The sequence below is a fragment of the Apis florea genome, unplaced genomic scaffold, assembly GCF_048593485.1.
Source record: "Apis florea isolate Af1SG1 unplaced genomic scaffold, ASM4859348v1 contig_1615_pilon, whole genome shotgun sequence".
NCBI lineage: Eukaryota > Metazoa > Arthropoda > Insecta > Hymenoptera > Apidae > Apis > Apis florea.
Genome location: NW_028256416.1, coordinates 1420836 through 1435718, shown reverse-complemented (window position 1 = coordinate 1435718; position 14883 = coordinate 1420836). Strand labels below are relative to the sequence as shown.

At 38.2% G+C, this 14883-nt stretch overlaps 2 protein-coding genes across 15 annotated transcripts in view; both read right to left on the bottom strand.

Moving 5' to 3' along the window:
- Positions 1-14883, bottom strand: part of LOC100864777 (uncharacterized) — an 89953-nt gene that overhangs the window by 38445 nt on the left and 36625 nt on the right. For 8 of the 14 annotated variants that reach the window (XM_086907044.1, XM_086907071.1, XM_086907050.1 and 5 more), the window contains exon 7: positions 12688-14834. The exons of 5 other annotated variants lie outside the window; for them this stretch is intronic. In XM_086907044.1, the coding sequence (XP_086763170.1) occupies positions 13462-14834 (1373 nt within the window). In that variant the 3' untranslated portion in view covers positions 12688-13461. Of the gene's footprint in view, positions 1-12687; positions 14835-14883 lie in introns of those variants that run through there. One more of the 14 variants, XM_086907090.1, reaches the window with a different exon arrangement.
- Positions 2975-5013, bottom strand: LOC147658808 (zinc finger X-chromosomal protein-like). The gene is made up of 2 exons (XM_086907220.1): positions 4808-5013; positions 2975-3371 (listed from the first exon to the last, which is right to left on the bottom strand). Exons 1-2 carry the CDS (start codon positions 4883-4885, stop codon positions 3075-3077), a joined length of 375 nt encoding a protein of 124 aa, XP_086763346.1. The 5' UTR covers positions 4886-5013; the 3' UTR covers positions 2975-3074.

The following is a 14883-nucleotide window of genomic DNA, read 5'->3' as shown; positions in this document are numbered from 1 at the left end:
GTTATTGCTTAGCGAAAACTTAACCTAAAAACGTGAAATAAACAACGACGATCGATCTAGCTGCTTCTAAACGAATGGCCCTTTTTATTTATAGCCTGGAATGTCTATATAATTCGTCGAATATCGATTAAAATGTCACATATAAACTTACAAAAAAAGGGGAGGGGGAGGAAACGTGTCGATCTAACTCTAATTTCGTAATGATAAGCAGCAATGCGAAGCTGCTTCGTTCTTGCGAAAATGAAATCGTTTAAATGTGATGCTCCGTGACCTTGAGAACATCGATCGCGTACACCTGACAATTCTTGTGCCTTCTTCTCACGTGCTCGTAGACGTTGGCCGACTTCTTGCACCGATACTCGCAGTGTGGACACTTGAACCTCGGCTCTTGACCGCACTCGTAAGTCAGATGTCGATTCAACGAGTATTTCTGGCTGTAGGCACAGGCACAATTCGGACACGGGAACTTCTTCTTATAGTTATTGTCTATATCGGTTTGACTCGACGTTCGGGACCATAGTTTGCCATAGTTTTGGCCTTGGCCATCTCCGATACCAACGTTGACCCCGTAAACGGTGAACGGGCCAGTAATATCTGGAACGAAACGTGTCTGACTGATTGCGATGCTTTTACATTTTTAATTTTTTTTTTTTTTTTTTTTTTTTTCTACAAAAGTTCTGCTCTTATCGAGAATCCAACTTCTTACGGGTTACGCAAAGTTAGATAATTATCGAATGTGGTGTCATCGATGAAAAAAAGAGCTAAAAACGCGTAATTATAATCGTAATACTCGCAATCTAGCAAATATTATCGCAAAAATTTTAAGAAACGTATTTAGAAATATTAACGGTTGTATGATAAAATGTGTCACATTACGAAATAAAAATGCTGTACAAAGTGATATTCGACAAAACTTTGTTCGCCTAATATGTTACATGTACAATTTTAATACAGTAGATTTATCTCTATCGTATAGAATATATTATTCGATTTTAACGCAAATTAAAAAAAAAAAAAATAAAATAAAACAATTATTTGTGTGTATAATAATCCTCTTGTCGTTTTTCGCTTTTTGTTTGCATTATTAGAATGCAATTATTGCATTACGTCGTTCTTGGATTGATTGTTGATAATATCCACGACGTACACTCTTTGGTTATGATGCATTCTACGTATGTGAGATCTAACGTTCGACGAATGTCTCGTGCAATATGAACAATAAGGGCAACAGAATCTCGGCATCTGGCCACACTGAAATTTCAGATGCTTGTACAAATTATTCTTTCGCGTGAAAACGTTGCCACATTTGTGGCAAGAATACTTTTTGCTTCGCTCGTGATTCTGCATGTATTGGTGACCATCGAGATAACACGGATGACGCGATACTGGATAACGAACACCTGCGAACAGAAAAGGTTTTACCAAATAACTACGTCGAATCGTTTTCATTTGGTTGGGAGACAATGATATATGAGAGACACATTTTTGTGATTTCTTATTCGAATTCGATTCGATTGTCAATGATGTGAATATTGTTTGACGTGAAAGAAGCCGTTATGTACATAGATTAATTTAATTATAATTAGATGAAATTGATAGAAGGAGAGAGAGAGAGAGAGAGATGAAGATATTAAATTTTTCTAAATATAAAAGTATAAATATTTTAAATAATGGGAAATAAATTCGTAGATTCGTTAAATAAAAATAAATTACGATGAAAAGGTTGCAATTGGAAGTGTTATGGGTGATAAAAATAATCTTTCCTAAATAAATATAAATATTAATATAATTAAGAACTTTAAGAGGATATTCCAGTCCAAAATGTTTATTTTAAAATTAATTTCAGAATTTTTTTCAAAAATTACCACAAGATTTTATGTTACATATATTTTAAGAACATCTTTATCATCATTTTTGATTAAAAATAATTAAACTCGAATTATAAATTTTGATTATTTAAATTGAAAAAGCAATTTTCACTTTTAAATATTTCTTAAAGGGATAATCGATTTTTCAAACATCCATTAGTTGTATAAATATGGATCTGTATATTTAATTTCAAAAATCAATGAGTTTAAAAATGCGAAAAGATGGATCTTATATCGATCTAAACTAAAATATCCCCTTGAAAAAAAGAAAGTTTCTGAAGAATCTGAAAATAACACGATCGACACGCACTATGAAAAATCACAGTTTGAAATCTTGTTTATATCTATAACGTAGACCTCGTTGCCAGGATGAATTCTGCGCACGTGGGCACGCACATTAGAAGGATGTTTCGTTCTGTACACGCAATAAGGACAATTAAATCGTGGCGACTGTCCACACTCGAATTTCAAATGATATTGAAGATTGTGTCTTCTGCTGAACACGCTGTGACAATTCCCGCAAGGAAACTTTTGCACATGTTGTTCGTCCGTTCGCGAGAACGTGCTTCCTCTGATCGACGACCAACGAACTTCCTTTTCCTTCTGATGCGGTATTAAGTAGTTTGTCTCTGAAAAAAAATCACAAATATCTCGTTCACATATTGCTCGGCCCCAAAATTTTCAAGAAATTCTCGAAACTTCGTATCATGTTTCGTCTTCAAACTTTTAAGATTTTTAGGCTCGAATTAAAAGTATTAACAACTTCGAACTTCGGCTCAACTCGGCAATAATCGGAAGTGATCTCGGAGCTACGGAACCCGATCACGTCCGATTATTACCGAATCGAGCCGAAGTCGGATTAACGTTTATATTCGAGTCTCAGAATCTGGAAAGTTTTCGAAACTTTGAGAATTCTTAGAGTTTTTAAATTCCGAGCAACATAAAAATATTACTATAATCCCAAATCGAGGTCCAATATATCTTACAATATATAAAATATACAATATATAAATATACAATAATATCACGATATAAAGAAAAAACATATGATATACGTACGAAGGAAACGACATGCACGCAAGGATTTTTCAAAGAACGAGTGAGTGTTCGTCGGGTAAGGATGATTTTTATTAAAATTCGGTGATCGAAGCGCAATTTATCACGCAATTTTTCATCTACATATAGCACTTTAATCGTATGCTTCGCTCAATGCTGAACACTCATCAGATCGACAACGTAGACTTCTCTATCCGGATGCTTTCTACGCACATGGGCCCTAACGTTCGACGTGTGTTTAGTCCTGTAAGCGCAATAGGGACAGTTGAATCGGGGCAATTGTCCACAAGCGTACTTCAAATGATGTTGCAGATTGTACCGCCAGGTGAACGTACGCCCACATTTTGGACATAGGTGTCTCATCTCCTTGCGGAGAACTCGAGGATGAGCCGTTTTACGATTAGCCATCGCGCGACACCATCCGTAATTTTGGATGTGGTTCGATAACTGCTCTGGAAAATACAAACGTTCTCGTGGTTAATCGTTTTAGATGGATGTCACGACACGGTTTCAATTTCAACACATCTAACAATTAAATCACTCGCCACGCTGCTCGATCGAAGGATTCGTTTCACAAACGCGCAGAAAAATCACGAAACCATTTTCGTTTCGGGAAATAATATCACGGAAGTGACATTCTTCTTTTTTTATAACATTGCATAATATATGATTTATCAACGTTTTGCAAAAAAAGAAAAAATATAAAAATGTTATCTTTTCGAAATAAAATTCAATAAATTCCATAGTAAAAGAGGGGGGAACAAAAGATTCTCAGACTGTCGCCAAGAAACGTCAGAATGTCAACTGCTGTAAATAATCTGGAAAAAAATTATTTTTAAATGACATGTAAAAAAAATGATTAAATATTAAAAATTACAAATGATGATTTGAATGAATGATACTTGAAGCGATACTAAAAATGAGCTTATATTTTTAAGAATTTGAAAAAAATGAAACATTATGAAATCGAATGATTGTCACTTTTTGTTTCGTATGTATATATATATATATATATATACATTGCCTATTTATTATAACATCTTCTCTGTACAAACAAAATCGCAATTTTAGATCCGTAGATCAATAAAATGACTTTCTTTTACTTTGCTTTCCGTTTCTAAACATAAAAATTTCCTTTCTTTTCGGTAAAAAAGTACAAATGGAACGCAAAGTGGTAAAGTAAAAGAGAGAGAGAGAGAGAGAGAGAGAGAGAGAGAGACGCGATTATCGATGTTTCCAAGAAGAAACATAATCGCGGGAGAAATAACGGTATCCCTTTTTAAAGGAAATTTAATTTTATCGATTTCTTTAGAAATCGACATTACAATTTCATATGGACAATTGTATATCTTAAAATACATTTCGTTTAAAAACATCTTTATCTATAATATATTAAGTCGTACTTTTTGCGAATATAGATCAAATGTTTTTCATTGCCACCAGTGGCCATAATACATTATTAGCCACTTCGATCAGACTAGAATTATTCTCGATTATTAAACAAAAAATAAAAAAAAAAAAAATAGTTCAGTTACATTTGATTCGCAAGTTTTATCAAAATGTTTTTTTTAAAGACAATAATGAGGATAAGTGTGATTATCATATGATAGAATATGGAATGAACGATATGCGATTCCTCGTGGATTTTATCATAGAGGATAAGATTTCGGACAACTTTTTTTCCATTTTTGCATTTAATCGCCGATTTTCCAAATATCTGCAAAAAATAATTGCTACGATAATATTAAATCGCATTCACACCTGGTATCCATCAAAGAATTAATTTATATCTTATTTTTGCACAATGCTCAAACTTCAGCATACATATATGGCAACCACTTTTTACAAATATCTCGAAAACTAAAACCAATATGGTTACTCACACAGAAAAAAAAGTTGTTCAACATCCACGAAGACGTCTCAAATCCTAGATTCATTCCTCGGATATGTAACGTCTGCATATCTAAAAAAACACGTGGGAGGATTGTTCGAAATCAACTTTAAATCCATTTTCAAAAAAAAAAAAAAAAAGAAAAAAGATTGTGCATAGTCTTATAAAAATTCCTTTCCTTTCAGGGAGAACACACGATTGGATTATTCATCCGTCTAAAATTTTACAAACGTCAATGGCGTAGACGTTGTTACCGGGATGCTTTCTACGAACGTGGGCACGAACGTTGGACACGTGTTTCGTTCTGTAAGTGCAATAGGGGCAGTTGAATCGTGGCATTTGGCCACACTCGAACTTGGCGTGATAATAAAGATTGTTCTTGTGACTGAAGACGCTCGGGCACGTCGGGCATGGAAACTTTTGCTTCTCGCCGTACGCGGTCACGGCCGATTTCTGAAAGCTCGCACGCCTTCTTCCGGCGCTGGACGCGTGGCTGAAATCTGCCGGTTGAAAACACACTGGAACAGAAACGACACATGGCTCGGATCAGTTGAAATCGTGAATCACGTTCGATCGATCGTTAAGTTTTCTATGCGATTCGACCGGTTGCTTCGACAATTCTCGATGCGGCACAACTGGCATACCTTATATTCGTTTCGTTCGTGGTCGAGCCGGCCATTGATCGACGAAAGGGAAAGACAGGGATTGGACGAGATATAGATGCGTATATACGAGATGAGCAATGCCATCGCTTGAAGTGATGATTTATAAATTGTTGGAAAGAAAAAAATTTGTGGTAAAATAATTGCAAAGCGATTTGATTATTCGTTTTCTTTCTTTTTTTTTTTTTTTTTTTTTTTAATGGATATATGATGGAACAACGGAGAACCTTTTATACGTTGTTCTGGAAGGTTCAAGAGAGCCAATCAAATGGAAGTTTGAGAACGAATTGCTTGCCCGGTTTAAAAATTTCTTTATTGTTTAAATTTTTAGCCGACAAATCGATTGAGTATTAAAGCAACTATTTAATCGATTTGTTAAAATTTGAACGATAAAGAAATTTTCTTTTTTAAATATATAAATTAATAGTTTCAAAGAGTTGTGAATTGTTGAAGTCCTCCCGTATATTCACTTCAATTTTTTCATATAACAAATGATTTACAATAATGATTTTTACTTCAAACGATCACATTACATGACTCACCCTGTATATATATATATATTCTTGTTACCAGTAAACGTAATTAACGAATAAAATTGCTCCAATTGCTTTATATATTTGTGAAAAAATCTAGAACGACATTATCGCAAATACAATTGTTTAACAATTGTCCCGCTGTAAAAGTGTAATTCTGGAATACACGTTTTTATCTCTCTATTTGCGGAAATAGTTGCACAGTTCGTATGTATCGTGGTATTTTCGACGTATTATATCACTTTAAATGTTCCATTTATCAGATTCGAATCGAATCGATCTCTCGAATCTTCTGAAAACACAATCATTCTTCTCGATTCGAGCGTGGAAACGAAAATTCTGATACATCCGATCATCTTCGCGTAAATCACGTATTCGCGCACGTATTTCAATCCTACTGTCTTTTCTTTTGAAAATTCTTCCTTCCATCCGTCGTCGTTTCCCTCGTGGATGCTTGGAACTCCTGGAAAAAGAAGAAAGAATATCGCGTTCAATATTCGAACTGTTTCTCCAATCGAGTTAAGTGCGAAATTAACAACACGTTCGTAAATCTAGATTCGATTTACAATATTTTCCTTTATTTTCTTAATATTTCTTAAATACTCTTCGATTTTCAGGCACGTTAAATCAATAAATCGAAAATCATCGAAATATTCAATTTACAAAATTGACCGAATTATATTTCAACAACGATCATTTTCCAGCTAGCTAAAAGTTAAATTCGTGAAATCAAAAAAAAATCTAAACTTTTTGTCTTACACGAATCTGGATCGGCACCACCATCCCTCCAAATAACGACGACAAACGAGGATGAACGAAAGGTTGGTAGAGAGGCGAGTGCAAGAATGGAAAATGGACAGAAGAAGCGTCGACGCCCCTTAAAAATATATTCCACAGCTTCTGATCGAAGCGCCCTTCTTCCGGATGCGAGCTTTCGAATCTTCGGCCGAAAGTGTAGTTTCAAGCGACGTTCTGTTGCAACTGGCAAAGGTCCACCGTGTACACGTCTCTTCCCGGATGGCATTTGCGAACGTGTCGGCGAGCGTTCGATATGTGCCTCGCGCAGTAACTGCAGTACGGGCAATTGAACCGAGGATTTTGGCCGCACTCGAATTTTTGATGGTAGGTCAGCCCGCCCTTCCTACTGAACACGCTCGTGCAATTCGGACAGGGGAATTTCCGGTCGAGCACTCTCGAGGAGTCGGATGGCGAAACGATGCTACCGCCACCGCCGGCCCTCGAGTGTCCTTGTTGCGTGCCGGCTCGTTGATGGAGAACGTTCTGCCACGGCTTCGAGACACCGGTGAACCAGCAATAATTCACCCCTGGAACAGAAACAAGAACACGACGTCCCCGTCAGTGTAGTTGCTACACAACCGGAAAACACCTGCGCAACACAAAGAAGGAGGAACTAGAGGAGATAATAATAATTCGGTAGTAGTCGATGTCAAACCTTCTTCGGCCGTCGATCTCACCGCGGTGTTCGACGATAACACCGGGAGAGGCTTGATATCTTCCGTGAAGAGAAGAAGGATGAAGATAATGAAAAGATCGTTGCTCGTTAATTACAGTATAGCTGGTGATCAGTTTTTTTTTTTTTTTTTAATGATTTATTGTTGTTGCTATTTCCGTTTTTTCGAGCTTAGACAAGATATATCGTGTCAGAGTGAAAATATATAGATATATATATATATATATAACACGTAATAGATATATATATCCGTTATAGGAGAGCAACGAAAAAGGCTTAGATGACGATATGCGATAGTTTTGGTATGGTATTGGTAGTACGTGAAAATAATTACATCGAAAATATTATATATTCGAGTGTGCGTGTTGCATCTTTGTCTATGTGCAATCTCGAGTGCGTTTTTTTTTTTTTTTTACGTGCAACGTAATTTGATTTACAATATCAACTCTATCACGATAACAGAGAGAGACACGATGATAAAAATACGTGTTGAAAAGAAACGAGGTCAAACGAGTATCGGTTTTTTAAAACGTTTGCCCGAGATTCCTGTCCTCCTCGTCTTCCATCGTCGCCTCGAACGTTTTATCGCGCGACACGTTGACCACGCTCACGTTGTACCCATAATGCTTCCGTCGCACATGCGCACGTATATTCGAGGATTTCTTCGACGCGTAATCGCAATACGGGCAGCCGAATCTCGGTAGCTGGCCGCACTCGAATTTCAAGTGCGAGTACAAATTGTTCTTCCGGTTGAATATGCTCGTACACCTTGGACAAGGGAACCTGCCTTTGTTCCGGTCCTGAAACTCCGTACCTCTTGGCACCGCCGCGCTCCCCGGTATCTTGAAGCCGCCCAGATGTTCCAGATCTGTAAGAAAATGTTCGGAACTCGTCAGTGTCCGCGCTCGAGCAACGAACACGTTCCATTCAATGGATGTTCCATTCGATATCGATTGATGGAATATCGAGGAAAAGGATGTTATTGATAAATAAAGCGCAAACGTAACAATCGTTTTCGATATAAACGATACCCGCAACAACGTTCTCGGATCCCTTCCCCTCTTCCTCTTTTTTTTAAGCGGCTTGTTCTTGAACAAAAGAAAATTTTATTTCGACCATTTATAAAAAAAGAATGGTAATTGGTCTGTTTTCTACAAGAAAATCACATGTTATTTCTCTTTCATTCTTCTCTCATTCTCCCTCTCTCTTTTTCTTTCATTCTCTTGTTCTCTTTTATTCTTAGAGTGTAATGTAGGTTGTCGCGTAAAACTTCGGTTGGATTCGGTGTCGGTCGGATTAGATCGGGATTCTGAAAGTTCGTAATTTAGCTGGTAGAGGTCAGGCAACTCGGAAATGATCGGGTCTGATCGGGATATCTCGGGTGGATGAAATTTTCTATGGTTACATTTATAATGACAAATCCGATTGAACAATCGTAAAGAAATATTTTGTTAACGAGATTTATAAGCTTGCAGAAGATTTGAATTCCGAATCCGAAATATAAACGGCATCTAAATCGATAGATACCGATATCTGAAACGTTTCGAAATAAAATTCATAAACAATTAATCGCATCGGATTTAAGATCGATCACGTAAACATTACAACCGAAGTGAATGGAACGGACGTGGGTGCGAACATTGGACGTTTTCTTCGAACGGTACTCGCAATAAGGACACTTGAACCTCGGCAATTGGCCGCACTCGTACTTGAGATGCTTCTGCAAGTTGTTTTTCCGATTGAAAACGCTGCTACACTTTGGACACGGAAACTTGACGTTGCGAACTTGTTGCAAAGCGAACTGCGACGAGGTGGCGTTTCGTTCGCCCAGTAGCACAGGATTGTACAGGAATAACTCGTCTGCGAACAAAAGGAAACATTAAAAAGAAGTAGGCCAGTCTGCTATGTTGGCTGTGATCCACGTACGAATTTTGCTCGATCGGTCGAGGAACGAAGAAAAAAAAAAAATATAAAAATCTTGAAACGTTAAACGATAGATTTTACAGATTTTGCTCGTCGAAGCATCTCGAATATGTATCTCGTGCTTTATTTATTTTTTTTTTTATTCGAGATCGATGATTATCTTCGTTGATGATTACAATATGATCATTGGCGAAATTTGATACCCAATTTTTTATCCTATTTCACCGACTCGATTGATGAAAGCGATGAAGTTATGCGATCATAGAATGGACTTCTCTCGATCGATCTGCACAATACAAATCGAAGAATCATATTGCATTAACGTCTGAAACGATGATTTGCTTGCTCGCGAGTAAAATAAAAAAAAAAGGAATTTGCAAGATCGAGGACGAGCAACAAAATTATTTAAATTGATCAAACAGTCTGTTTATTAGCGAAACGCACGTAAACGGAGGATACATTGTGAGCATAGAACGCGAACGTCGGAATTATATTGCGCTGCTGACCATGAAACTAAACATTTCTTGTCCTTCCTTCGCGATCGGATCAACGCATCCCTCTCTCACTCTCATACATCTCTCTCCATACATAGGGTAATTTTCTCAACTCATGATGTGCCAAAGAGTAGTAAAATCCACAACGATAATAATTTTATTTTTGATACGTGTATATAACGATCGATCAACGAAGTTTGACGTTACGTGTCTCGTCACGTAATAAAGTCACGTTCAAATACTTAAATTATCGTCATGAATTACTCTATCGTTTTTGAACCTGAGCTAACAAGAAAATCACCCCGCACTGGAACAACCGTTTCCAAACTACTTCTCTCCTTCTTACTGATCCATTGCTGATGAAAAATTCGAGGACGAGAAATATCTGAAATATCAAACGGTAAAGTAAAATCTCTGTCGGGGGAAAGTTGTTGTCGCGCGACAACAATCTGTGAGTGAATATAAATTGGCCGGAGGAGAAAAGACAAAGAGGGGGGGAAGAAAAACTTCGTTCAACTTTGAAAAAGATCGACGAAAGAAAAAAAAAAAGAGAGTTCGTGAATAAAACGAGACGACAACGGTTCAAACGGTCAGATTTGGCAATCGATAAATATCCTGAACGTAGACCGCGTTCCCCTCGTGTTTCCGGCGTATATGCTTCTGTATGTTGGACGTCTTCTTCGAGATCAGATCACAGTAAGGGCATTTGAAGCGTGGCGGTTGGCCGCACTCGTATCTCAAGTGCGTGAGGAGGCTTCGTTTCTGGCCGAATACGCTCGTGCAATTGGCGCAAGGATACCTCGTACTGTTCGGTATGAAACTTCTGTAAAGTCTGCCACGGTGTCCCGCACTCAATAACATTCTTGACGTGGCAAATTGTTTGAAACCTGGAAAAATTCAGTGCGACGATCAGTAAAATTTTGACAATGTTTTCAACTACCGATTTGTGTAGGCGTTTTTCTCTTTTTTTTTTTTTTTTTTTTTAAATCAAAAAAGAAAGAAGAGATACTTGTTCTTCGATAAATCACCTTTTCGTTCACGAAAAGTTTTATTCGCAGACGGCAGAGAAGAAACAGAGACATTGCTGGTTTTTACTCGTAAAACAACAATCATGCTAACGAAAACAAAACGAATAGAAAAATAAAGAAAAATCCTAAGAGAAAAAAAAATAACGTGAGTCGTTGGGATAAGAGAGATTCAAAATGCACTTTATTCAGAGTAGATCGGTGACAAATGTTAATTAATTGAACAAGATGGATCGATATCTAATTCGCCCTCTTTCGAACAATCGTGAAAAACCACTGGAAATCACTTTTGCCTCATCGACACAGAGATTTTAAACCGCAGAATATTAATTAAAATGTGAATATTTTTTTTTTTTCTTTTTTAAATTCACTTCTTCCAAATATTTAGACAATATTTTCCCGCCTATCGTTCGAACGAAATTACACTCGTTGGCTGGAGAGGAAACGTTAATGACGACAATCTTAGAAAACTAGAAAGGTGAAACAGTGTGAAATTTTTAAACAAACTTTAAAAAGAGGGATATGTATTATCGAGAGATCTCCTCCTTTCTTCCCTTTTTTTCTTTCTCTTTATTCTCTATAATTTTCTTCTCCACCAGTCGGTCCCTCCTATATATATATATATATCTATATCTATATATATATATATATATATGCATATCTCTTAATCGTGTTTACATTTATCGTATGCCAGCTAGTAACGTACTCTGGACAATTGTTTATACAAGTCGATGATCTGCAACTTCTCGTCCTTGTGCATACGTCGCACGTGGACGTACATGTTCGAGGAGAATTTCGCCTTCTTGGTGCAATACGGGCACTGGTAACGGGGCTCTTTACCGCACTGGAAATGGCAATGGGTTTTCATGTCGGACAGCCGGGTGTAACCACTGTTACACCGTGGACAATAAAACTTTTTCCTCGGCACGGAATTTTGAACGGAGACACTGTCGGGCCAGTGGGCCCTCGAAGAAACGGAGGTTGGCAACGGGGGGGGAGGAGGCTCTTGACGACAACCGCCTGCCTCCACGTAGAGGAACGACTCGTCCTTCGGCTGCGACTTGGAGAAATCTCTTCCCGGTTGCTGATAACCCGCATCGCCACCCAACGATCTCCCTCCTCCTATCATTTCAGGGCGGATGTACGACGAGTGTAACTGGCCGTACATCGGATCTAGAAAAAAGAATCGAATTTTTGTTGCAACTTATTAGAAAGAACAAACGATTGGGAATGGAAACCAACGAGTTGACGACATTGCAGAGAAATACAATTTTTTGTTCTTTGCTTTTTTGTTTTTTTTCCATCCATGCTCCTTCGAAAGCTACTTTCGCTTTTTTTTTTTTTTCTAACAGATCGACGACGAGTTCTCTTTCCTTCTTTGCTCGATATTTTTTTTTTTTTTTTTTACTCTATCTTGCATTTTTTTCTCGATTCGTGTATTGTCTCGTGGTAATGGTGATTTGCAGAAAGAGAGATCCAGAGAGAGAGAGAGAGAGGAGAAGGAAGGGAAAGGGAGATAAAATTAATACACAGGGAAAGAAGAAACCAGAGAATATGTATGGTTTATATTAGGAATATCTACTCGAGATGGTGGAGAGATCCTTTGGAGGATCGATTTTCTCGTGAAGAAAGATAAGAATTGGCGAGCATCTTAGAAACGCCTGTGTAATAGCAATCGATCCTCCTAAGGATTCTCGTACATATTTATTTTTCAACGTAATTTTGCGTTGATTTTTTTTTTTTTAAACGATGAATGCGTGCGAGTTTGGTTAACTTGATTTTATTTATTTGTAAGGCTTTTACATATAGGAATTCGCATCGCTAATTCTATACAATAAATATGGCAATCTGATTCGCACGATATCACATTATAGTTATAATATATATATACTTAAAATCTAAAAAGGAATCGATGTTTAATAAATTGATTCGCATATCTCCGAGCATGTATCACAAATAATGATACATTTTTGCTTTGTCGTTATAATGATAATTTAAATAATCGTTACGACATAGATAGAATATGGTTGATCGTTATATCGGAATATTTATCGAGTACTACACTTTTGTTACGCGTTAAAACAGAACGGAAATATCTTTTATGTAAACGAAAAATAAGTAATAATTTTTTCTATAATAATAATAGTAACAGAAATGTACGAGATTTGCCTGTTTATTTAAGTAGTTTACTTAATGGCAAATAAACGATAAATATATATATATATGTATAAAAAATAATGATAAAAAAACAAAATTTTCCATTGCTCGTTCAAATAAACCAAATCGCCAGATTGAATTTGTCATAGGTGTTAACAATACTGAATAAATTAACCGTATTATATTATCTTTCTAAAATATTTACATAATCGAAGAATGAACACAATGTTAATATATAATACTTTTGCATGAATTGAGCAAAAGAAAAAAAAAAAAAAAGAATCAAAAATATAAGAAAATAAGAAGAATTAAAAATACGGCGATATAAAAAGAGAACACATTTTTTTTTTTTTTTTTTTTTTTTTTTTTTTACAGAATAATTTATTCGGTATCGGATGCCATCTCATCCGTAACGTTCAAGGAGGGACTGCTGCACTCGGATATAGAGCAATCACTTTCGTCGTTGCTTCTCTGCCCGAATCGTCTCACGTAGGACACGGGGGTGGCATTGTTTTTCCTCGTGTGCCTGTTCTTACAGATCCCGTAATGGCGATACGGCACTTTGGCAGCTTTGAAAATCTTGTTGCAATACTCGCACATGCTTATCCTCCCGCACTCGTTCCGTATGTGATGGGTCAAACTCTTCCTCTCCTTGAAACAGTGGCCGCACATTTTGCAGACGTGCGAGTTGGTGTTCACCGAACGCTTGTTACACTTCGCCTCCGGATTCTTCAGGCAATTCCTCTTCATGTGCGACGACAAGTTGGTGGCGCGGAGGAACGTTTTCTCGCACAATTTGCAAGCGTAAGTCGTCCTGTATTTGTTAAGATCCACCGTGTCCATCCACTCGGTGACAGTGGAAGCGGTGCTGCTGACCGAATCCCTTCGCATCCTGCTCGGCCCGGCCACCTCTCTCTTCTCCCCTTCCTCGTTCCTCTTCTCCAACGAATTTCCCCCCTCCTCCTCCACCTCTTCCTCCTCGTCCATCCTCTTATCTTCTTTACTTCGCTTCCCGCAACTTTCGCCCCTCTTGTTGAAAACACGTTCTCGCGAGTTTCCCCCCCTCTGCCCCACTCTTCTCGCCGAGCTCGCTCCCCTGCCGCGGTTTCCCCCTCGCCTGCGCCCCTTTTCCACCCGCTCGGCCGAGTTCTCGCCTACGAGTTTGCACGAACTTTCGCTCTGCCCGCGCGAATCCTTCCCCTCTTCGCACGAGCCCTCTCCTCGTTCGCTCCTCTCCTCCACGGCCACCGCCAGCTTTCTTCCCTTCCCTTTGCCCCGTCCCTGATGGACGCGTAATTTTTTGTTCAGTTTCTTTAATTTAGGAGAGGGGCTGCTGTCCAATCGGACGCAAGATACGTCCATCTCTTGCTCGCTGTCCGTACACTTAACCGAAATTGTATCGTTGCTCGTTTCGTGCTTAGGATCTTTACTCCTCCCTCTTTCCTTCGCGCCCCCCTCCTCTCTATCGTTTCCCTTTTCGCTTGAAAAACTTTCGACACTTTCTTTGTTGCTCGCTCCATCGTCGATCGAGTTTCCGCTAGACTCGTCGTTCCCGTCGATTCGTCCTTCCATCGAATTCTCTCTCTTCTTGCGATCGAACGAATCGATCGGGCTCGTCTTCTTCTCGTGATTATTCACCTTGCGCGTCATCCTCGCGATCGGGCGGATGCTTATCTCCTCGTTCAACGCGCGCAGTATCCTCTGGAACGTCGCCACCTTGATTCTCCTTCTCTTTTTCCTCGACGTTACGTTTCCTGCAACACAATCGAGTAATAATAATTCCCGTTTATGTTTTCTCTTTGA